The sequence below is a fragment of the Colletotrichum tamarilloi genome (genome assembly GCF_030869305.1).
Source record: "Colletotrichum tamarilloi strain Tom-12 chromosome Unknown Scaffold_28.1, whole genome shotgun sequence".
Taxonomy (NCBI): Eukaryota; Fungi; Ascomycota; class Sordariomycetes; order Glomerellales; family Glomerellaceae; genus Colletotrichum; species Colletotrichum tamarilloi.
In genome coordinates this window covers 99,461-123,508 of record NW_026849411.1, presented here as the reverse complement: position 1 = coordinate 123,508, position 24,048 = coordinate 99,461, and the positions used below count along the sequence as shown (strand labels likewise).

The following is a 24,048-nucleotide window of genomic DNA, read 5'->3' as shown; positions in this document are numbered from 1 at the left end:
CTCCATCTTCCCACCATTGAACAACACTTCCAACCCAATACGAGAACCCCCTTTGCTCGGCTACATAAGTCAGAGGGGAGGAACGCTGGTCATGTTGACCAAGGTCCGGTGTTTCTTCGTACGATTCATAACCATGACACGCATAACGAACGGCCGGGAGGTCAAAGGAAGGTTGGCTGGCGGGTGTCCTGGGAGTATCGGAGGGGGCAACGCGGTCTTTTACAAACACCTGATGTGCAAAGGAGGTGAGATTACAGGACTCGGAAATGGATGAGTGTCTTTTTCTTACACAAGCGTTTACTCGGTCACTGCCAGCGGAAGGACAGACAGTAGCTGCTTGAGGGCAGTTGACGTCCAGGGTAATTGCAGTTCAGAAAATACACAAACAAATGATGAAAACTCGCTTTTCACTTGTGCCTCTATTCATGTCGTCCTGATTGTGAAGTTGTGATGAGTAATTACTAAGCCCCCCTGGGCTGACGGAATTTACGAAGCTGCTTGGGATGCTCTAAATGTTGCCAAGGCCATGTATCACCTCGCTGTCGGTTGATGAAAATTACCAGGTGAGAACATTCAACGTCCAAACATTGCCTAATGAGGCCAATAATCCAAATATGGGGCCGATGTCCAAACTCTACTCTACTGTAGAAACAAACAACGAGTCACTATACAAAGGGGGGGTATAAATTACAAATTACAGTGTACCTCCTGACGACGAGTCGATGATCCACTCGGACTTGAAGGTCCCGCCGACGACGACGAATGCTCCTCCTCACCTCCCTCTTCTCCTCCACAACCTCCTGTGTTCGTACTCATAAACAAAATGTCGCGAAGCTTCTTTGCTGAGTCACCCGGCCTTTCATGGCCGTGGTGGTGGTTGTGGTGGTGTTTGGGGCTTCCCAGCCCGACGAGACGGAGGAGTTTGGGGACGAGATGGCGCCAGACTTGGCGGGTTGAGGGGAGGCAAGCGACGATGATGCCGACGGAGAGTTCAATGTAGGACCACATGTGGAGGTAGAATGCGTCGTCTGTAGCGAGGAAGAAGGGGGTTAGCATCGCGGGGGTTGGATGAGGTAGGTAGGAGTTGGCGCAGCGTTGGGGGAGGGAGGGCTTACAGGTTGGGTCTTGGAAGCCTTCGAGGCTTAGGAGGACTTTTAGACGGACTGCGCTGACGATTGTGATGCTGTTGCAAGATGAGGCGTTAGCGACAATATAGGTATCAACCAAAGGGGTCAAACTCACACAACACCCAACGAAAACATGACGACAATCTCCACCTTTTGCCTCTTTCTCAAATTCAACCACAGCACCTGCGTGACGGGCAACCCCAACATCCACACATCGAGTGCGATATTGATCGCCGCGTGCGCGATGAACATGGCGTAGACATTAATACAGTACCCCGGGTGGCGGCCGTCCCAGCCCTCCCAGGCGTTGCTGAAGGGGCGGCACTGGTTCAGGTTCGCGACGGTGAAGGCGAGGCAGAACAAGAAGTTGAAGGTCTGGGTGAGCCAGAGGACGAGGCTGAAGGTGCGGCTGACCATGCTGAAGACGCGGATGTAGAAGAAGAGGATGGAGGCTTTGAGGGCGGAGATGGAGAGGGTGTAGATTACTTCGAAGGCGAAGAAGACCTGCCGGTTTCCGAGTTGGTTTGTGAGCTTCTGCGGCATGTTTGTTTGCTGTAGAATATTCGGGGCGTGGTGGTGATGGGAAGTGTCTTACTTGCATGAAGCGAGTTATCTCGTCGTAGGAGAGAGTCCATATATCTCGACCGATGCCTAATTGATACCCTAATATTCTGTTAAATGAAATCCTTCATTGGAATGCCTCGACGCATCGCGAGTGTCGAAAGGGGGAGGCCTACCTCGAAACTTGGAAATGGCAAAAGAAATAGAGAACAACTACGACAAAAGACATTAGTCGTTTCGTCTTCAAGTAAAAAGCAGTTCGGCAAACTTCTTTGCCCGAGGGAATGCTGGGCCCTTACGTATCCTAATATCAACGTGAAGTCGTCCGGCCCCCACGTCGACAGCCTCAGAAACTTGGAGAGCATCCTCGCTAGCACGAAGACGGCGGTGATGATCACGAGCGATACTTTGCCGGCTATCGAACCTATTTGATGGTGATAGGGATACCCGCACTTTGTCCATGTGATATTCTTGGCGACTGGATGGCATCACTGTTAGCTGAGGTGCATCATGGCTTGTAAGAGGGGGAGGGGGGCATCTCACGTAAAGACTGCTCCAAGTCACACACCGCACGTATACAGACGCGAAAGGCCTCGACGGCGGGCTTATCCTGACATAGACATGTTGTCGTCAAATTGGTGACGGCACATGTTGTGATGTTGACGGCCTGCGACAGACACGGTATCTAGAAGCATCAAAGAGGATATCGTCAGCTCCCTATGACGTCGAAGTATTCCCCATACCCGAACCTCAAAGGCCAGTATCAGAGAAGGGAGGCAAGCTCACGGCACAGTCCGGCAGGCCATCCGCCAATTGAAGCGCCATCGATAGAACAGCTCAAGTAGATTTCGACTACAGTATGGATGCGGAGGACTCGTTGTCCATGAGCAGTCTTTGCAGGCGGAGGAGAGGAGTCGTCGATTCAAGGAGGCATTACGACATGTTTTCCGCGTCTAGTGTTCTGATTCTTCACCTCTTGGCTCACTTTTTATTCGATCCTCGCGGCCCATGTGGAAAGGGGGAAAGGAGGAAGAAGGGGACTCGGGGACCCGTCTGGGGTCGACCGCCCCGGGGAATCAAACTGAGTTTATGTCTCATGGTTGAAGTGAATCGTTCCCTTGTTTGCAAAAATGGTAAGATCAAAGAAATACTATTCTGCTACTAACGTGGTGATCGGGGGCCCGGGTCTAGCCTTTCCCAGGTACGGTGGCTTTTATTTCCGTTTGCGGACATCGAGGAAGAGAAACTAGAGAAACAAGCGATTGCGAAATTATGCTTTTCGACCTAAATAAGAGGAAAGTAGCTACTGGAGCCTCAAGCCCGCAAGCTTGATGATATCTGGGTTAGAGGATGAAAATGAAGCAGTGACGTTACTGGGATCCCGGTGGTTTGGTAACAGCTGTTGCGGCGAAAGCTGCTGTGCATGCATCCATCACCACCCGTCTTCCCCGTTGGAGGTTGCAAACCTGCAGGGGAGGACGCGGATTGGGGGACCCGAGGTGTCGGGTTCGTCCGTCGTACATGCGGCCCCCTCCTCCACCGTCCCGGAGTCTTGGCATCTGTTTCTCTTCGTGATTATGGTAACTCTAGTATTTTGTGATTACTTATAGATAGATCATATAACCTAGGTTGTTTTGAGAGATATGGTGAATGTCTTGTTGCAAGAATGACTCCAATGCTTGTGTTCTTGTAATGCGAAAGCGATGTATAATCACGTATTGCTGGAGTAATTCGTTTCTCCTCCATCAATAATTCCAAAAACACCATTATCTACCCCGGAGAGGGATGATGTGGCCGACAAATTCTTCGCGACCCATAGCTTGACCATCAAGTCTCCATTGTAGACGCATCTGCCGAACTCCAGAAACGAGGCAAACCCGCAAACCGACCAAGACTCAATGCACCCATTAGAGACATACCGCAACGAGTTTAACCCCGGGCCACCGCCGCCGCCACAGATTACCACAATGCCTCATAAATGATGAGACCCCGTCTCAAGCCACACGCCTCTTCCGACCACTTCCCATCGAGGGAGAGACTGCCGACATCAAAGGCTAGACTTGGGAACCCCCCATTCGCGATGACGATATCCCGCACTTCGATGGTCTCCAGTTCTCCGTGCTTCAAGCCTTCAAATCCCAGCCTCCACGAGATCTTTCTAGTGCTTGATTGCCCCCCATCTCGCTGCGCCCTCTTTTACCTAGGGACGAGCCTAGAATCGTGTTCTCCGAAAACCTTGTTCATAATTGTTTTGTGGCTGGTGAAAAGACTTAGCGAAGCGGGAAAGGCGCTCTCGATGTCATTCACTCAGTCTTATCGCAAACCGAAGCCACAATGCCGAAGCCGCAACGCTGCTCAATATTGTTACAGATGTGAGATTACTATGTGCCTTGCCAATATATCGAACGCAGTCACAACAGCCGAGGCGGAGGCGGAAAGTCTGCCCACGGGATTATCCCCAGCTCTAGATGTAGGTCCTTGAAGATGAGCTTATGAGTATACCGCCCCTGGGTCTGACCTTTTTTGCTATGAGAGCCTGCTCATTCTCATTTTATCTGGCTTGATTTGCTACCGGTATGAGACGTTTTGAATTGCGCCTTTATCTGTCTGTACCTGCCTGTCCTCACTTAGGCGCGTTGTAGAAGTGATCCTTAGATAGATTTAACAGGAACAAATCAGCGAACAACGTTCATCTCAAAGGATCTTCTATGCCTAGCCGTGGAATTTACTCTCTGCTTAGTAGACAAACTTTCCACATCGCAGATGAAGCAATTGCTGATCGCATACTTTGCAAAAAACACCGCTGTTTGATGAGACTTCTCCCAACGCAGGTCCTTTCATCTCAAGGCTTTCATCGTATTGTTTTTCACTTGGCAACCACCTTAATCCTCTATGTAAAGTCAAGATCATACACCCGAGCCGCCAATCTGCAGCAACCCTACGTCTGAGGTCTGGTAATTGCGAAATCTGCTGAAGGGACCTGAAAGTTGTTTCTCGTTTGACTTATCGCAAGGTAAGTAGTGGCTGATCTAACTCTCAGTGAAGCTATCTAGAAAACGCCCTCACCACTATCTCTCGTCCCCCGCCCTTTGCCAGCACCCTGAAATACACCTGAATATGCTAATAACGGCTAGAGCTAAGGATGAGAAGTTACAACCCGGAGGTCCGAGATATATCCCACCAGGCATTGATACGAAATGATAGCATTGGACCTATATCGTAGAAGAAACTCTACGCGATGAGAGCGGTTGCCACAGGAAAGGAGATATGAGATTCAAAACATGTTTGCTTACGACAACTTTCCACACAGCCACTTTTAGTCCTTCTCATCAAGTGAGGTGAATGTTGTTTTTTTTCAGAGCCCCCCCCCCCCCCCGCACGTTTTTTTTCCAATTATGTAGAGTGCCTACTTATCACACGCAGGGCCGTCTAGGTAGACTCTCAGAGGATAAAAAGATCAAGTGTTACCAGTTATGCCCATGTGACACGGTAATCACAGAACGAGCACCTCACATCAAGGCAGTATCGGTCAGGCTTGCAACGTGAATCTTAGTCGTAAGGGATAAAACACTGACTTTTTGTCCTTTTATTTGACGTTATCTACATCCAGCGTGCTCGAGGACTTCCACTTAACACCATCCTTCATAGCCTTCAACACCGCTCCCAACCTCTTAACACCCTCCACAACATCCTCCTCCGGCTCCCACGAGAAACACAACCGAACCTCCCGATCAAATCTCGCCGCATCCTCGTCCCCATGCACCTCAAACTGCGCACCATGTCCAATCACAAGATTCTCCGTCTCCTTAGCCCTCACAGCAACCTCCCGACTCGACATGCCCTCAGGCAAACTAAACCACACAAAGTACCCCCCAAATACCTCAGCCCCCTTCAACGCCGACCCGCGCACAACGACACCCTCGCCAAGCGGCTTCTGGATGTACTCCGCAATCGCTTGCATCATAGCCCCATGTCGTCTCGCGAGCGCAGGACGCGTCTCCTGATCAAGCTGCCTCTGCAGCTCACCGCTCTCAAGCAGCTCCGCGACCATCATGGCAGCCAATTGGCTCGGCGCGCCACCGCTACACGTTGACCCCGTCTGTGATAACCCGTATGCGAACGCGGGACTGCCCTCCGCCCACCCCGTGCGCACGCCGGGCGCGACGATCTTGCTGAAGGAGCCGTTGGAGACTGCGTTGCCGAAGGAGGCGTCGGGGACGCCTAGGCTGCGGTCGATGTCTACGAGGCGGGGGATGCGCATTTCGGGGGTGTAGCCTGGCTGAGGAGGTGTGGAGAGGGGCCATTGGAGGAAGTCGTAGACGTCGTCGGAGACGAGGAGGGCGTCGTGTTTGCGGGCGAGGAGGACGAGCTCGTGACGACGGCGGAGGGACATTGTTTTGCCTGTTGGGTTGGAGCAGGTTGGGACGAGGTAGATTATGTGGCGGTAGAGTTTTCTCTTTTTGGCTTCTTTGAAGTGCTGTTGCTTGATATTAGCTGGTATTCCTTGACTTTTCTCTTCTCATCGTTGATACCATTAGGTGAGGCTCTTCACGATGAGATGAAGTGAAGGTGGGAGACGCTGCTTGTAGCAACAGCCCCATCGTAGAAAAGGCTCACCTCATCGCCGCCTTCTCCTGCGGCCTCGAGCCCCTTTCTCAAGTACTCGATATCAATACCATCATCATCATCAGGAACTGCCTTCAGACGTCCGTCGAACCCAGCGTCAGCAAAGATGGGGCAGGCGAGAAAGTAGCACGGCGCCACCATCCAGACATTCTTCGTGTAAAGCGGATCAGTGAAAGATTGAAGGATACAAGCCAGATTCTGGCTTGCACCGCCCGTGACGCAGATGCGCCGGACATCGGGCGCGTGGTGGCCGGCGGCGACAGTAGTGGTGGTGGCATCATCCGCGGCAGACGGAGGTGCGGGGTCGACGGCGGGGTAAAATGCCGCCAGCCAGCGGGCGATGGACTCGCGGAGAGGCTGGTATCCCGGGTCCGGACCGTACTGGAGCCCCGGGACGTAGGCGGCGGGGTCGGCGAGGGTCTTTACGGCCGCGGCGGAGAGGGCTGCGGCTGGGAGGAGGGATGGCGAGGGCCAGCCTCGGAGGAGGTTGATTGGCTTCTTGTGCAAGGGGGCGTTCATGCTTGATGATGAGAGAGAATTTGCCGAGTTGAAGAAGGATCGTCGAGGTGCTGAGTGTGGATCAAAACTCAATGACAGCTTGCGAGTGTTTACACTGGTCGCGCAAGTTGAGGAGATGCGGGTGTCGTGTGTGAGGGGTCGCCGGTGGTGAGGTAATTGAGCAAAGTGTTTTGATACAGTTGTCACGCGATGCTTCATCACCTCCGCTCGAGTTTTTGGTTCACTAATGAAATTTAACGACGACCTTGGTTGACTGCAAGGTATTGATTACTTATAGTTGTATGTCAGAGTGAAGTTCAAGGTTGTCGCCTCCGAATGCGGAGGCCCCAAAGATAGGAAATGCGCTGGCCCCACGCAGCATTTCGCAATCATAGCGGCATATCAAGGAACCGGCAAGTTCAACAAATATGTTCTGGTTCAAAGACTCATTGGTCTAACTGAAACTTATTCCTTTCCTAGGTAGTGGTAAAATGTAAGGGTATCATATGCTCCAAAATCAATGTCTTTTCAAACGCCTCGTCATTGACACCAGTCTAAGGGACACCCCCTTTTTACCAACCCCATGTTCTCGTAGAAGCCGTAAATACTGGTGGCTTCCACTGGATCTTGCTCGGATCAATCAATCGCTTCTGCTTCACCTTCTGCTTCTCCCTCTGCTGGATCAGCTTCTCGGGAATCACGATCTTGTGCTCTCCCTTATGATACACCTGCATCTTAAGCGCCTGTAAGGTGTGCTCCACGTCCTGCGGAATTATGGCAAGAGCCGTCGAGATGGCTTCAATCGTAGTCTTCTCATCGCGCTCATTGTAACCCACAATGAGATCCAAGATGTTCTCACCCCAGTATTGCCGATAACTCAGCAGACCCAAATCAGAAAGCGGCTTTTCTGGCGAACCAAGCTTGCCTTCGATCCTTGATAGCTCGTACGAGAACTGGATGAGCAATCGACCATAACCTTTGCGCTGGTACTGGGGCAGAGTCAAAATACAAGCTACGTTGTATCCGTCCGCGCTCTCCTTTTCTTTGGAAAAGTAACCGATAATGTGGCAGCCCTTGTCGCTTCGACTCGTCATGACGTAGAACAAGAAGGGGTCGACATCGTAGTATAGTGTCTTGTGGTCAAGGAACATCTTGGACAAGAGACACAGGTTACGGCAGTAGGTGCGCTGCCGTCTGCCGTCAATCTCAAAGAAAGAGACAGACTCGTCGCGGTAGATCTCGTTTCCAGGAGGGTGCTGCAGAGTACACTTGTGCCTGTGCCTAACAAAGGATTTTTCGTCGCCATAGTACCCGAGGCAAAACTCGCAGATGAAAATAACATCTTCCTGGTTGAATACCTCAGGGTATGGGGAAAAGTACCATGGGAACAAGTCGTGCTTTCCAAACTGGACCTTGGAGATATTTCGAATTCGGGAGATCTCGGCCGGATTCTGCGTCATAGAGCCGTGTGTCCTCAACTTCTCGATCTCGTCTTCTCGGCTGAAGCCACTGAGTAAATCTTTCTTCTGGACCTCCTCCTCCAGGTCAATTTCCATTTCATCGCCTCCAGCTGCGGGGGTAGCCGTTGCATCGCCCGTAGCTGTGGCCGGGGTCTGGCTTTGGCTCTCCTCGGCCGTCGGCGTCATCTTACGGCTCTGTGACTCGACGAACTCGGTCCATGGGTGCGGCGTCGCGGCCTCTGAAGGCGCAGATTGCTCCCTCTTCGAAGGTCGCTTCTGAGATTTCTTTGAGACCTTATTTTTTGACGTGGCAACACCTTTCTTCGTCTTAGGATCTTTCGGTTTGTCCTTGTCGGGTAATGGCCACTCGACATCTTGGTCGAAATCGATTCGGATCGTCGGCACCCATTCGTCGAGACGCTTGTTGAAATTGTCAAAGTTGCAGTAGAATTGGCGACCGCTCTTTGTTTCTTTGATACTAAGAATCTCGGCTCGACGTGGGATGCCTTCTTTTTTGACCATGGCGATGCATCCTGCTCTGCGCCCGATGAGTTAGTTGAGAAACATCGCATGGGGGGCCGTACGGGTGGGATGGTGGGGTGTTGGGATGACGAACCTGATTGTTTCCGGGGTAGCCTTTCCCTTTTGTCGGGGCTCACTGGAGCCGACAGAGGCCTCGCCATTGGCGCCGTGTGCCGCCATGATGAATACTCGATGTGGTGGTTGATAGTTGATGGATGTTGGTAAAATGCGACAATCGGTTTGCTGTTCTCGGTCGCAAAAGATGATTGAATTACTGCAGGAACAGGAAGGTGGTGTGGCAGAAAGCGCGAACTGCCCAAAGGCGGTGAAGAAATTGCCGTGAACCCTTGCAAGAAAGGTGCGCTAGCCCAGGCGCTGACTCCACTCCACCCGCCCTCGATAAGTGCATTTTTCCATTTTCTCTCATTTGGGCTCGACTCTCATCGCTGACTTTACATCCAAGAGTTTCTCACTTACCGTTTTTCATATTTCGAAAAACTCCTCATAGTTTCCTCTCGCTGATACACGAGCGGTCATATCCGAAAATATCTCATTCGGAAGCAGAGACTATGGCCCCTGAGCTGTCATCAAATTGGAAGAAGCTCCAGGCACAACTCAAAGCGGCAGGCCCGTCTTCTTCCTCAACTACACCAGCCAAGACGTCTGGGGGTGTCAAGAGAAAAGCAGAATCTTCAACCTCGGACCAACAACAGTCCAAAAAGAAGAAGATTGCTTCCAAAACGTCGGGACCAGCTACGCACACCCCAAAGGCCGTAAAAACAAAGAAAGGACGCATGGGTGTTGCACAAAGTTCAAAGGTTGAAGTCGAACCCAAGGTCGGCCCGTCGCCGTCACTCGCTCTCTGGGCCCAAGACAATGACATCTCTTCGGAAGCACTGGCTGAGGCCTACGGTCTCGGGCTGAAGAACAATTCCATGCTCGGATCCGAAAAGGATAAGATCAACTCTGGTCTCATAGAAGGAATCGAGGTGGGCAAGTACATTGCCATCGACTGCGAAATGGTTGGTGTTGGAGATGGAGGATACGAATCCGTCTTGGCTCGTGTGAGCATCGTTGACTTTCACGGACGCCAAGTATACGATTCGTATGTGAAGCCCCAAGAACGGGTGACGGACTGGCGAAGTGCTGTGAGCGGGATCCTCCCTAAGCACATGAGATTTGCCCGGGACTTCGACGAGGTCCAGAAGGAGGTCGCCGCGCTCCTTAAAGACAGGATAGTGGTTGCTCACGATATCAAGCACGATCTAGACTGCCTGAAACTCAGTCATCCGAGTAAAGACATTCGCGATACGGCCAAGCACCCTGGGTTTCGGCAGTACGGCAACGGCAGTAAGCCAGCGCTTAGAAGACTTGCAGAGGAGTTGCTCAAGGTTACCATCCAAGGCGGTGCTCACTCAAGTATCGAAGATGCGCGGGTGACGATGCTCTTGTTCAGGAAACACAAGTCCGCATTCGACGTGGATCACGCCAACCGCTTTCCTCGATTTGGAGGTGCTTCGATAAGTTCGAAGCCAAAGTCTAACAAGTCCAAGAAAAAGAAATGAGTCTTTATCCTCTACGCTGCTTTAAATCTGATCAAGGCCCCGGGGCCTCATGCATCCGTGTCTTCAAAATTATGACACGGTCTTGTCTCCTCCAACGATTATGTCCACTTTCTTCATAGCGGAATGCCTTCCATCAACTCCAGAGCACCCTCGCGCCCAACGGTTATTATCGCGTCGCCAAGCGTCTTTGTTCGGAACCCGGCTTCGCAGTATGTGAAGTAGTACTGCATGGCCAGATTAGCTTAGAAATACCACAAGAGGGATGATGGTACGTGTCTTACCTCCCACTTCCTTCTAAATACATCTATTTCTTCTTCAGTCATGTCATCATGCTCACGTTTCAACGCCGGACGGATCTTGGAATCAAAGTTGCGGAGGAACTCCTCCTTCCACAGCCTTAGGGTTTTTGAGTAGTGGCCACCAATGTTCTCCACCTTTTCGACAATGAGAGTGCCCTTGGACTCCTTGCTGATGTGGTTCAACAGCTGAGTGATCGATGGGAGGTAACCTCCCGGGAAGATGTAGTGGTTGATGAAACTGCAGTCTGTCAGCACGCGACCCTATTTCATGGGTTCTGCTTTGCGACTTACTCTTCGCCCTTGGAGTACGCCTCATGGCGACCTTCCGGCATCGTAATGCACTGGAAGACGGCGATACCCCCATCCTTCTTCAGCAACCTGTCCATTTGCGCAAAATACGTCGCCAGGAACTCCTGACCAACGGCCTCCAGCATCTCAATGGACACAATCTTGTCAAACGGCCTGCCCGGCGTCTCTAGCTCTCGGTAATCCGTAAGCCTGACGTCGATACGGTCAGAGAACCCCGCGGCCTCGATGCGCTCCTCCGCGAGCGCCTTTTGCTCCTTGGAGAGCGTCAAGCTCGTCACGCGGCAGCCCGTCTTCTTCACCGCCTCGATCGCAAAGGAACCCCAGCCGGTGCCAATCTCCAGCACGTGATCCGACGGCTTGATGCGCGCGCCGTCGATGAAGCGGTGCAACTTGGTCATTTGCGCCTGCTCCAGCGTCTCTTCCGGCTCGTTGGGGTCGTCGGCGCTGCTTTGCGGTTTCCAGATGGGGCACGAGTAGGTCATGTCCGGCGACAGGAAGGCGGCGAACATGTCGTTGCTGATGTCATAGTGCGCCGAGATGTTGAGGAGGGCGTTGGACAGGGTGTTTGTGGTTCGCGCCAGGCTCGAGACGGCGGTGGACAAGCTCGATATCCAGGTTGTTCCGTTACCCATTTCTTCGCGGTTGACGATGAAGAGCTGTGACGCCGTGTCAAGTTAGCCACACTACCCCTGCAGGACCATAAGGCCCGCCCCAGTTTGCGAGTGTACTGACCTGAAAGAAGGCAGTCAAGTCCTTGCACTCAATCTCCCCAAGCATATACGACTCGGCGAACCCCATGTCAGCGAACAAGAACAGGCGCATCCAGAACGCATCGCTCTTGACGACAAGCTCCACGCGGGGCACGGCATCGGCGCGGCGGGGCACGTGGTCGCCGTTGGTGAGGTTCTCGTTGTACTTTGCGCCCAGCTTCTGGCCGAATACCCTCCGGAGCTCGGCGGGCTCGTCGACGAGCAGGAGGGTGCCGCGCTCAATCTTTGAAAAGACGGAGAGGATGGCGGGCTTGGCTACCGATAGGGCCGGTCCCCAGGTCAGGCTGCCGACGGCGCCTCTCACGAGCTCGGTGCCGCGGTAGAGGGGTTTGGCGAGGGCCGCTGGGACCAGCGAGGGGAGCTTGGGCATGGCTGCGCGCGTAGAGGGGACGGGTCCGTAGATACAGTAAAGTAGTAGTCGCGGAGGTCCTGTTTACGGTGTTTTTATGTACGAGACCCCGTGAGAAGCCCGATGGCTTTTGATGTAAGGTACAGGATTGGACTGGCGCAATTCAATCAAAGGTCAATTGAGTCGAGCAAGCCGCCGGGGAACCTAAAACCGAAGCTCTCAAGGTAGGTAGGTAACTGGGATGCTGCATACAGCTCTCTCTCTCTCACTACTCTCGAGAGAAGATGGAGGGGGGCAAGCAAGCTTGATGGGATGTATGGGAGGAGGGGTGGAATGCCAAAGTTAACAGGAAACGAGCAGAGAGGGACATGTTCGCATCTGAGACCTCCAGCAAGGGGGGCGGGACGGGTATTATTTTATTGCAAGAGGCAACCCCCCCGAAGGAGACCAATGTCACTTCAAGCATGTCAAGGCAAGGCTAAACTTCTAAAGGCTTGTGTGTGCGAGTTAGCTTGCCGGTGGGTAAGGTAGTGTGTTGTCTTGAAGGGGAACCGGCAACGGCACATGGATGCAGCGAAGGAGGTGGAGGAAGAAGAAGAGCGCATGCTTCCAATTCTTGTCTCGTCCATCGGTACCGTCGCAAGCCCGAGGGTCAAAAAATCGGGACGCATGGGAGGGTCCAACCCAGGCTTTGCCAGGATGAGCATGGGTGGGAACTTGGGAAGAGTGGGTGCGGCAAGGGTAGCTCAGACGGGAATCACTCGGGAGGGGCAGAGGCCTTGGCCATCGCTTGTTTCATTGAGGAAATCGAACATCGCCAAAGGGGGGAGGGGGAGGTTGACGATCTCTTCGGCATCTAGGGTTCCTGTTCGTTGCCTTGCCTACCGTGGAGGGTGAACTTGAATAGCCTCTGGGTTCTGAGCTCAACTTTGGTCTCGACATTGTACAATGGCTCTCTGCCAAACTAACTTCTTGGAATCATTGGTGCATTTAACTGACTGCAAGACAATTCTTGACAGCGGCTGGCTGCTGACAACGAGCTCCTCCTCCTCCTCCCCAACAAAATTTCTTAGGGCCAGGGCTGTTAGTGTAAACCAAGGGATGATGTCAGCTTCCTACGGAGGCACGGCGAGCCGAACGCATGGTAAGTTGGGGGAACGCATGGCAATGCGTGCGAACTATGATCGGAGTGGTGTACCCGACAAGCTCATTCGTCAACACAGGCTTGTAAAAATGGTTGAAGAAACTACCTCACTAACACCTTGTCTTTACCTACTTTGTAAGGTATTACCACCTACCACCTTGTCTCTCAAAGGGCCAGTGCGCTACCGGACCGTCCGGCCACGTTCAGCCTCGAACTGTTCTAGTCTCGCTGCTTGGGATAAGTTGGGTTGGGCCCTGGGGGGAACCAAAGGAACCACTGGGAACAAAAGAAGCACGAGCTGCAGGTTTCGAGAAGGCCGTCCGGAATTTGTCCCGGCTGGCAAGGTCCGGGCGAACGAAACAAACAGTTTAGCGTGAGGTTGAACGACTCAGGTAGCTCTTCATCGGACGAGATGGTATAGAGTAATCATCCCCAATTGCGGTGGCCCTGTGAGGATATGAGAGAGTTCCTTTTTGCTTGTAAAGGAAGAACCTCTGTGCAGGATGATGTACACAGATGCTCGTTCCTCGAAGGATGATACCAAGATGGAAGCATTCGTATAGTCAGACGTAGAATGGTAGACTCAGGCCAGGTCCCTGCATCCTACTGCGTGGGATGGGGAGAGGAGCGTTCCCCGGGAGCAAGGCTTGACAGCATTTCCTTCCCACCCATTTCATTTCCCGTGTCGGCTGGTGTACGGTGTGCCAGAACGTTGTTTCTCACGATCGACAGTCACCGACTCCGAACACCTCGTGACTAAGGCAAGTCAGGGTAGGCGGATGCGCATTCTTAATCCATACATATCTCGAGCCTTGAATTCACACACTAATCCAACCGTCAACGACTTTTACGGTTCTTTCGAACTACCCGTACTTCTCACTAGGGCACGTCCGATCCGATCCAGCGTTGAAACTTTCGATGAGCAAGGCTTTCCGCAGTTCATTGTGTAATTGGAATCCTGCGCAACTGTAAAGTAGGTACAAGCGAATCAAGAGCGCAGGGTGTCCGATTTGGGCGTTCCCCGGTTGAGCAAAGGCCCAGGGGTCCCTTTGTTACTTTGCAGCTCTTGCGGAGCTTTTACTGGAAATTCTCAGGAAATCGACCAGGGTGTTTTGATATCAATGACATCAAGACTTTCCCACCCCCCACCGCCGCTAATTGGTTGCCGACAACCGTCAACCGCAGAATTCATATTCGTGGGCTTTCCCGGGCGGGTTCACGATCTGGAGGGCGGACTTTTCGGAGGAGATACGGACAAAGATGGACAATTCCTGATGCCGGAGGGGATCGGACAAGGGGACAGGGGGAGCTGGGGGACTGGATTCCCACTGTGTCTCAACTTTAGGCGTCCGGTTGTATTAGAGCTGCCACGTACTTGTCGCAGGACACCTAACCCGCCCGTCTTAGAGTCGTCCCCAAGGTCGTCCCGTAGCATACCAGTACATTGATGCATGTCTGATCCCGGCGGTCTGTCTGACTGGACATGTGTGAGGACACACGGGGGGGTTGGGAGGTCCACGAGGATTGGGCGAGTTCCTTGCGATTGTCTTGGAATCATCAAAAGGGCTGGGTAGTGTTGCAATGCATGTCTCTCACCAGCACGAGCTTTGCTTGTTAGTTTGTACGAGCTACTGCAATTTCTCACACCTGTCTCTCGCTGCCACCTATTGCCAAGTGAGCTCTATCAGATGAGCGAGAATTGAGCAGCGCATCAGCCGCAACCCCTGATGATGAATGGCTTGATGGTTGAAATAGCAGGAAGGACTGAAGGGACACGACTACGCAGTACGTAGAGGCTCGTGGAGTCGGGGGAAAAGGGTGGGAGACCGTGCACGGCGGGAGCCAAGACAACTAATCTTATCGATAAAGACGAGTTTATCGCAACATCTTATCGCAACATCTTATCGATTATCCAAATTCGCGTCTGGGCGTTTAGGACGCGTCGGGTCAAGTCGAGTACGAAGTACCTGAAGTTAAAGTACCTGAAGGTACTGAATAGAAGACCATTGACCCCTCCACGACCAGAAGCGGTTCCCGATCTCCCAACATACACTACAGTCCACCATGTCGAAAGCTATTCTGTCCATTCAGTCAAATGACTCTACAAAGACCAAGGCCACAGTCAACCTGCTGCCTTGTCGTATTCATCACGATGGTCCCGTCGGCGATTCCAACACATTTTGGAACCCTTCCAAGTCAGAAGGTACGTTTTTTTCCATCAACAGGAACGACAATCCTTGAAGCTGACATCTGGACTCTCAGATGGCAAGACAGTAGCGTACTTCCGCGGCAGAAAGCTCCATGGCACGACAGTCAAGTTGCCAGAACAATACCGAGGCGTAGTGATGGAGAGGAGTACAAAGGTCGAGACACAGCAGCTCGAAGGAGAGGGCGAAGAGGCTGAGGGCGACCTGGTCGAGCTGGGTACCATGAAAACCAAGGCAGAGTTTGACGAGATGGTAATTTGGGGCCACGAGGCGAGTGCAGAGGCGGCCTCTGATCCGTACGTGAGGAGCATAGAAGAATGGCTTGGTGTGGCTGAGTCGGTATGTAATTCTCCAGTCTACATCTTGCATTCATAACTGACATTTGACACAGATACACTCATACTCACCAGAGGAGACCAAGACTGGTGCGTGAATAGCCGACAAGGGAACATTCATTACGGCTTGGAGTCTTTCTTAGCAGCATTCTCCCCGAAGAATACTGAGCAATGAAGCAATGGCATAGTTTAGGCGTTACGGACCAATTCAATACAACAGCAACATCATATAAGCAATATTCTTTCAACAGTTGACCAATTGGTAAGCCCTCTTCACGATCAATGGCAACACTTCAAGTCCTTCACGGGACGCTGCGAAAGGCATCGCATTTGCAAAGAATTGGCGGCATAATGGTTAGCGTCCAAAAAGAGACTAGCGCAAAATGCAGTCAATTAAAGCCGTCGCGACAGCAACGCGATGCGACGCGACTGCTGCCCCTCACGCGTCGAAATCAATTAAGACCCCTGAGTGAGCAAGTCTCCGCCTCCCCAATGCGAAAAAGGCTCCATCGCATCCCACCACCCAAAATCCCACCTCCACCAAAAAACAACATCCCGCATCTCTGCCTAGCAACCACCGCTTGCGCACTATCAAACCATTGTCGACTTGCGACTCCCCAAACGACAATACTTTACAGTCGCAACAGATACGATATTAATCATGGCTCCCTCCAGCGACGCCGGCCTCCTAATGTCGGACGCCCCGTCCCGTTCGGCTGCTACCCCTAAGCGCTCCTTTATGCCATCCTCATCCGTCGGCGGCAGACCACGGGCGCCGCCCTCCGAGAGCATGGGCGCCCAAAGCGATGATGAGGCCGAGGGCTTCGCCGATGACCAAGTCCCCCGCGGATCAAGGATACCAGATGCTGCAAACATTCCCCGCGTGGAGGACAGAATTGGTCTCATGGTCCAGGACCACTTTGAGACCTTCATTGAAACGCAAGTTGATGGTCCATTTTGTCTTGGCCCTATTAGGCAATTGTTCTAACCACAGGGCTTTGTAGGTTCGTAGAAGAGCCGAGCTCTTCTGCCCCGCCGACATCCAGCGCTGCCACGACAGACAAGTACTATGTCGCCCAGATCCACGGCATGAGGACATATCAGCTCTCAACATTCTACGTCGACTTCAAGCACCTGACCACATTTACCAATGGAGAGCTGGGTGATGGTATCATGCGCGGTTACTACCGATTCCTTCCTTTCCTCACGGCCGCGCTACACAACATGATCGCCAAGTATGAGCCGCAGTACTTCCGCGAACACAGGCAGCCGACATCCTCAAGCAACCCGACCAACTCAACCGCAAGCCAACTTGGTTCTGCGAGCCAGACGGATATGGGTGAAAAGACGGCCAACCAGCAGACAGACAAGCTCTTCACCATCGCCTTCTACAACATGCCCCTCATCTCAAGAGTGCGCAGTCTTAGGTCGACCAACATTGGCCAGCTGCTCTCCATCTCCGGCACGGTGACGCGAACGTCAGAAGTCCGCCCTGAGCTTTCACTCGGCACATTTGTTTGCGAGGCTTGCAGAACGGTCGTTCCCAACGTCGAGCAGACTTTCAGATACACCGAACCCACCCAGTGCCCCAACATGACTTGCCAGAACCGTCAAGCCTGGCAGCTCGATATCCGTCACAGCACGTTTGTCGACTGGCAGAAGGTGCGAATCCAAGAAAATAGCTCAGAGATTCCCACAGGAAGCATGCCGAGAACAATGGACGTCATCTTGCGCGGAGAGATTGTGGATCGGGCCAAGGCAGGAGAGAAGTGCATCTTCACCGGTGCGCTCATCGTCGTGCCGGATGTCAGCCAAATGGGCCTGCCCGGCTTGAGGCCAAGCACCATTCGCGACGACAACCGTGCTGCCGGTACTGATGCGGGCGGTTCTGGAGTCACTGGTCTCAAGGCGCTGGGTGTTCGCGATCTGACCTACCGCATGGCCTTCCTGGCGTGTATGGTCACTCCCGACACCTCAAATCTGGGCCAGACGGCGAGCGGGCAGGTTGCAGATGCTATCAGCTCCCTGACACAAAATAACGGCAACGACACCTCGGAATCAGTGGATGACATCCAAGCTGCGATCGTCGCTGGCTGGAACCCTGCCGAGATTGAAGAGCTGCGTCAGCTCGTAAGCGAGAAGAACCTTCTCGATCGGTTGGTTGCTTCCATAGCGCCTACTGTATACGGCCATAACACGATCAAGAAGGGTATCCTGCTTCAGCTTTTGTCTGGTGTGCACAAGACCACCGCCGAGGGCATGGAGCTGAGAGGTGACATCAACATCTGCATTGTCGGTGACCCTTCCACATCCAAGTCTCAGTTTCTCAAATACGTTTGTGGCTTTGCACCCCGCGCGGTCTACACCAGTGGTAAGGCTTCTTCCGCTGCTGGTTTGACGGCCGCTGTGGTCAAGGATGAAGAGACTGGAGACTTCACGATTGAGGCTGGTGCTCTGATGCTGGCAGACAATGGTATTTGCGCCATTGACGAGTTCGACAAGATGGACATCGCCGACCAAGTTGCCATCCACGAAGCCATGGAGCAGCAGACAATTTCTATCGCCAAGGCTGGTATCCAGGCCACCCTCAACGCCCGCACCTCTATCCTCGCCGCCGCTAACCCTGTTGGCGGTCGATACAACAGGAAGACGACCCTTCGCGCCAACATCAACATGAGCGCTCCCATCATGTCTCGTTTTGATCTCTTCTTCGTCGTCCTTGATGAGTGTAACGAGACCATTGACCGACATCTTGCCGAGCACATTGTCGGAATCCACCAGCTTCGCGATGAAGCCATCGAGCCCGAGTACAGCACCGAGACCATCCAGCGTTTCATTCGTTTCGCTCGCGCTTTCCGCCCCGAGTTCTCTCCCGAGGCCAAGGAATTCCTCGTTGAGAAGTACAAGGAGCTCCGCGCTGATGACGCGCAAGGCGGCATTGGCAAGAACTCGTACCGTATCACTGTTCGTCAGCTGGAGAGTATGATTCGCTTATCCGAGGCCATCGCCAAGGGCAGCTGCGAGAGTGTAATTACTCCCGACATGGTTGCCCAGGCCTTCGATCTACTCAGGCAGAGTATCATCTCTGTTGAGCATGACGATGTGGAAGTTGATGACGAGGAGGCACCCGAGCAAGGTGCGGCTCTCCTCCGCGCGGCATCTGAAGCGGCTGCTCAGCCGGCCGATGATGAAATGGCCGTCGACAGACCCGAGGGCACGCCAGCACCGGCCAGAGTCAAGCAGACCATCACGTTTGAGAAGTACTCGAGCATGGTCAACTTGATTGTCGAGCATGTCAACGAAGCCGAGGCCGAGAACGGCGAGGGCGTCGAGGGCGAGGCGCTCGTTGAGTGGTACTTGGAGCAGAAGGAGGATGAGCTCAATAGCGTCGAGGAGCACGACTCTGAGAAGGCATTGGCGAAGAAGGTTCTCAAGAGGATGGTCAAGGTATGTGGTGTCCCCGAGTATACGTCCAGGGAATCAGAACTAACTCAGACTTGCAGGAAAACATTCTCATGGCTGTCCGCGGCCAAGGCTTGGCAGACGACGACGCACCTGCCGAAGGCACTTCTTCTGGCCCTGTGGAGCCGGCGACTATCGTCTATGTGTTGCATCCCAACTGCGCTGTTGAGGAGTTTTGAGTCGAGGGCGGCGTAGACTGGGCCCGTGAATGATTCTGATGAGAAAGAAAACAAAAAGCTGAGAGTATTGTCTGCGACATGTTGGACTTTTTTCATGTGAAGCCTTGGAGGGGATAATGTTGTCGAGCTTGGTTCGTTTTGTCAAGCTTGGGAGTTGGGGCGTTCGGCCACGTAAGGTAGGCCTTGCTCGTCGATGATGGACATAGATGTAGAAAGAAACTTTCGAATATCACGAGGTCTTCATGATCGTCCAATGCTCATCTACCTTTAAGCCTTCATATGTGTGACACTAGGTTCGGACAACATCCGTATTGTCGATCAGATCAATAACACGCGGACCATCCACAATGATACATTGTTATTGAACCCAAGCATCTGAGAATGGCACACTCTGTATTTGGAACATTGATTTGGTGTGCTAAGATCGATTTGGCACATCGTCAACTTGAGTGCCGATAAGCTGTGGAGTGTTTCAGAATCCGTTCATAGAGACTTCTGTATAAGGTACCAGGAGTATCAGCATATGCTGCTGAATCTTCAAAGTATAAGAAGCTCCCCGTGTCCAAGGTTACGTTCTTGGGCTTGCAAGCGCCATTCTTCATCCACCGGCTGGGAGACGACTCCCTTTCCTCTGCCACGAGCGAGCACTGTTGGGTCACTTGTTAATTTGAACACGGAATCCACTCTAGGTGTACTTTGACGACGACGATGGTGCAAAAGCATATATCCGAACCAACGCCCCTCGCTCGCCAGCTTTGGCTATCGACGGCGTATTCCAACGTATACTCTAACGACGATGAGCTTCGATGGTAAGAGCCACCGTCTTGGAGATGGTGTTGATAAATTATTGAAACGAAGCAGGTTGATGACCAGGCATGGAAGAACGGTCACCCCAGCACGAAGTACGGATACAACCAGCTTCACAACGAGCAATTGAAAAGGACAAGACCAAACACGTTTCTAGGCCAGTCCATTGATTTCACCGTCAAATACTCTTTTATACTAGATATCCGCAGAGCCGACGGTCGGGACGTGCAACACGGGTACGTGGGCACTTACGACCTCGAAAGCTACCCAACAGCAGATGCAGATCCGAAGTTGCCAGTGCAGCGATTCCGGGGCAAGAAACAATCGTCACACTGAAGACGAATATATTTTTTGACCCGGCTCCCACCTTCGCAACGTCTTGCCCTGCAGTCATCTAAGGCCTCAAAACCCCTGGCGCAGTTCAAGGGTATATGATAAGTTGACGACTACACTCTGGAAGTATATCCTCCTATCCCTAGCTGTGCCCCCTCAGCTTACCTTATTCGTAGCGTATTTCCGATGGGCGGCGAGGGGAAGAAGATAGGATTGATGTTTTTAGCAGGAACTAAGCAGGACACTGTACTCCCCACCTACAGTATTCCAATATTGAAACCTCATAGTTGCGACAGATATCGCGAATAGGATTCTTCTGAGCCAAATGAGCTCATATGGCCCCCGCAAGCGATAAGCTTGGAGGAACATTTACCGCTCCTAGCTATAGACCTCTCTTCTATATCGCCGGGAGGCGGGAGGGTGGATGAGAGGCATTAGGAGCATAATGCAATGCGGTTTGGACTGATGACAGAGATGATGGCCGGCAAGAAGGATATACACGGGTTTCGCTTTTGGTTCAGAAGTCTTATCTGAAGAATGATTAAACTGCAATGGCAATTGATTTGGGCGAGGCTGACATTTTTCATAGAAGCATCAGATATATATATTTAAATTGGTCTTATTCATGTCCGTCACGCGACAAACCTCCTGGGAATATATATAAAAATGTGCAGGCTGGGTAGGATAGAGTCCCCAATCCCGTCCAGAGTACTCATCAGCTCAAAAACTAAACATTGCTGGAAAGACGAGAGCCAAGAATAGACCTCATTATTTGGCCAAGCTTAGCTTCGCTGGAGTAAGAAGGGTTGAAACTGACTCTTGGTCTTGTTTTTTTTTTCTTGCTTTGCTGCAGCTACTTTGTTCTTCGGGTCTTCAATCATCTGGCAACTATCTTTAGAAAAGGGATATAACTCTATTGATGCAGCATAGATGCCAGTCACCACCTCCCACGTCATGTCATGTCATGTCATGCCATGTCATGACCAACTGATTAACCGTCGCGTCTATATACCCAGCTCGCCATACCTAAAAGTCAATGCCACATTTAGATGGTATACGGCTTCGCGTCAGTAAAGATCAAGTGAGGCTTCCTCTTAGCCAGGTCGAGAATCGTCTCGGCAAAGACGCCGTTGGCCCCTATCAAAAGTCAGCATCACAGCTCACAATGTCGTCAAAATCAGGTATTCTAGTATCCTACATGCGAACCAGCTTCCTGTATTATGATTAGCATGATAGTTGGTAAAGCGGGCTCGACGGGACTTACGGGTATAAGCAGAAATACGTCCGACATCAACACTTTCGTGAACCAAACCGAGCTTAGCAGAGTTCAGGACAAAGTCAAGACACTCGGTGATTTCCTGGTCATTCTCGGATGTCTGCGCCTGGATCAAAAGACTCATTGGCCAGGCGTTGGAAAGCCCAATGTGGGGTCCTGGGATGTTGTAAGTTTCAACACTTCCAACGCATCAAGAAAAAACTCACCTCCGATTCCGTGGAAGGCAGCACCCTCGAGGTAGTAAGGGTTGCCAGTCTTCTCCAAAAGCATCTTCCTGGTGTTCTTGTACGTCTGATCATCCGCAGGCAAGAATCCCATGAGAGGAAGCGCCAGCAGCGACGGGTAATTCGCATCATCCATGAGAATGGACGAACCGTACCCGTCAACCTCGTACGCAAAGACGTCTCCGTACTTGGCGTGCTTGACCACACCATTATTCCACACGCCGTCAGCAATTGTCTGGCTCCACTTGTCCACCGTCTGCGCGAGGACGTCCTTGCCGGCCGCCTTGAGGAATATGGACGTGCGCTTCAGCTCCACGGCCATCATGGCGTTCGCCGGAATAAAAAAGCCGAGGATCGTAGCGTCATCGCTGGGCCGGAAAGCAGACCTCACGAGACCCGTTCCGTTGTTCAGCGGGTTACCGACGCCCTTGAGGTTCAGCGTCTCGGTGCCCGCGTCCGTCTTGCGCTGGAAGGTGTACTCGTTCTTCTGAAAGCGGCCCGTCTCCGGGTCGAACGTGGAGCGGGACTGCTCCTCGAGTACGTTGAGCACCGTCTCGAGAGCCATGAACCACCTGCCCGTCATGAAATCCTTGGACTCGGTGTGCTCGTAAAAGTCGTTGCCCAGCGCGAGGAAATGCGCCAGCGAATCCAGCTCGTACTTGCACTCGAACACAAACGAGGGCTCGTAGATGGGGTGCACCGTGTCGTCCTGTCCGTTGTGGCTCGGCTGCAGGTTCGCGATCGGAGGGGGCTGGAAGGCGTTGCAGTACGGCGACTCGATGACGTACTCGGCCTGGGTGTTGATGGCGCCCAGGATCAGCTTGAAGATGGCGGGATCTTTCTTGGCCAGCGCCTGGTAGGGTGAGAGCTGGTTCGTGCTGTCGCGCAGCCACTCGGCAATGATGTCGCCCGTAATGATGAAGGACTGCGGCCCCTCCCATTTGCCCTCGTCGCGCAGGCTGCGGCCCTTGAGGTCGACGAATCTGGTATCAGTCCCATCGGTATGGAACTTGACAGTGGTGTCTGTTGTGGAAGGGAACGCGTTCTCGAATAGTCTGGCCAGGTCGGGGTCCTTCATTCTGGATGTGACGTCCTTGATGACCTGCTCAATGGCATCGGAGTGGAAAGTACGGCATCGTGGATCGGGTCGTTGGTAGGGCAGGCCAAGGGGGCCTTCGCTCAGGGGTTTACTGGCGACACACACACATTCTCAGCATTGATTCGTGGTCTCAAGAGGAACGGCCAAGGCCAGAGTCGCAAACTCACTGGGGGTATGTGGAATACTGCGCATAGTTGGGACATGCTTCGCGGTCCTCGCCAGTCAGAGGTTCTTGCGCCGCGTAGGTCTGGCCGACCAGCAGACCCAGGGGTAGCAGCAAGTCAAATACTGTGCGTAAGGACATGGCTGCGAGAGCAATGTTGCCTGGCAGGAAAAGGCACGGGAGGGAACAGAGAACAAAATTTGAGTCTATGTCCGCATGGGTATCAATCGCTGAGGAAACCCTTCGCAGTGCAGAGAGATCGTGGCAGGGTCCAGCAACAGAAACAAAAAAGCGATCGTGTTACGAAGCAATGTGCGGCGTTGGGTTGACGCGGAAAATAGGACGACGAGCTCCCTGCCAGCCAGGTGTCCGCTGCGTCTTTTGGGGGATGCCGCAGCGTCACTGTGGTCCCTTGCAGGAGCTCTGACCGGGGTTGCGTATTTTAGCGTCGCATCTTGACGACTCAGGCCCACTGCGGGGTGACGCGGGGCGACCTCCGGCGTCCGTGCCGCTCCCGGGCCGGCGCTGTTTCTCCTAGTCACGCCAGTGCTATTTCAACCTCTGTGATCTAGAGGCAGTAATTGCCCGCAGTTACAGCCAATAGGAGATCCATTGGTAACAAAATCGTTGGACAAATCGCGGATATCTGCATGTGACAGCTTGCTTTACTGTGGAACTCTAGAGCTTATCTTGTAGACAACGTTTCTCTCCTTTTTCTTTCATGCCAAGTCTC

General features: G+C 52.7%; 8 protein-coding genes across 8 annotated transcripts; 3 read left to right on the top strand and 5 right to left on the bottom strand.

Annotated features, from left to right (window-relative positions):
• Window positions 1–687: 687 nt before the first annotated feature.
• Window positions 688–2,513, bottom strand: CTAM01_08198 (CFEM domain-containing protein; the record flags this gene model as incomplete). The annotated part of the gene is made up of 6 exons (XM_060524219.1): window positions 688–1,028; window positions 1,116–1,183; window positions 1,243–1,679; window positions 1,988–2,112; window positions 2,262–2,373; window positions 2,475–2,513. 6 exons carry the CDS (start codon window positions 2,511–2,513, stop codon window positions 688–690), a joined length of 1,122 nt encoding a protein of 373 aa, XP_060381062.1.
• Window positions 2,514–5,274: 2,761 nt separating this feature from the next.
• On the bottom strand, window positions 5,275–7,031 carry CTAM01_08197 (aminotransferase; the record flags this gene model as incomplete). Its single annotated transcript, XM_060524218.1, has 2 exons — window positions 5,275–6,165; window positions 6,306–7,031. 2 exons carry the CDS (start codon window positions 7,029–7,031, stop codon window positions 5,275–5,277), a joined length of 1,617 nt encoding a protein of 538 aa, XP_060381061.1.
• A 353-nt stretch (window positions 7,032–7,384) lies between these two features.
• CTAM01_08196 (histone acetyltransferase E) lies at window positions 7,385–8,974 on the bottom strand (the record flags this gene model as incomplete). The annotated part of the gene is made up of 2 exons (XM_060524217.1): window positions 7,385–8,810; window positions 8,889–8,974. 2 exons carry the CDS (start codon window positions 8,972–8,974, stop codon window positions 7,385–7,387), a joined length of 1,512 nt encoding a protein of 503 aa, XP_060381060.1.
• Window positions 8,975–9,363: 389 nt separating this feature from the next.
• CTAM01_08195 (exonuclease) lies at window positions 9,364–10,359 on the top strand (the record flags this gene model as incomplete). Its single annotated transcript, XM_060524216.1, has 1 exon — window positions 9,364–10,359. One exon carries the CDS (start codon window positions 9,364–9,366, stop codon window positions 10,357–10,359), a length of 996 nt encoding a protein of 331 aa, XP_060381059.1.
• A 113-nt stretch (window positions 10,360–10,472) lies between these two features.
• Window positions 10,473–12,107, bottom strand: CTAM01_08194 (cyclopropane-fatty-acyl-phospholipid synthase; the record flags this gene model as incomplete). Its single annotated transcript, XM_060524215.1, has 4 exons — window positions 10,473–10,583; window positions 10,641–10,896; window positions 10,950–11,623; window positions 11,700–12,107. 4 exons carry the CDS (start codon window positions 12,105–12,107, stop codon window positions 10,473–10,475), a joined length of 1,449 nt encoding a protein of 482 aa, XP_060381058.1.
• A 3,187-nt stretch (window positions 12,108–15,294) lies between these two features.
• On the top strand, window positions 15,295–15,870 carry CTAM01_08193 (ribonuclease H1/H2 small subunit; the record flags this gene model as incomplete). Its single annotated transcript, XM_060524214.1, has 3 exons — window positions 15,295–15,433; window positions 15,493–15,776; window positions 15,829–15,870. The coding sequence occupies 3 exons, from the start codon at window positions 15,295–15,297 to the stop codon at window positions 15,868–15,870; spliced, it is 465 nt and encodes a 154-aa protein (XP_060381057.1).
• A 563-nt stretch (window positions 15,871–16,433) lies between these two features.
• CTAM01_08192 (MCM2/3/5 family protein) lies at window positions 16,434–19,413 on the top strand (the record flags this gene model as incomplete). Its single annotated transcript, XM_060524213.1, has 3 exons — window positions 16,434–16,722; window positions 16,767–19,219; window positions 19,276–19,413. 3 exons carry the CDS (start codon window positions 16,434–16,436, stop codon window positions 19,411–19,413), a joined length of 2,880 nt encoding a protein of 959 aa, XP_060381056.1.
• Window positions 19,414–21,598: 2,185 nt separating this feature from the next.
• CTAM01_08191 (uncharacterized protein) lies at window positions 21,599–23,456 on the bottom strand (the record flags this gene model as incomplete). The annotated part of the gene is made up of 4 exons (XM_060524212.1): window positions 21,599–21,690; window positions 21,818–21,985; window positions 22,036–23,243; window positions 23,320–23,456. 4 exons carry the CDS (start codon window positions 23,454–23,456, stop codon window positions 21,599–21,601), a joined length of 1,605 nt encoding a protein of 534 aa, XP_060381055.1.
• Window positions 23,457–24,048: the final 592 nt, after the last annotated feature.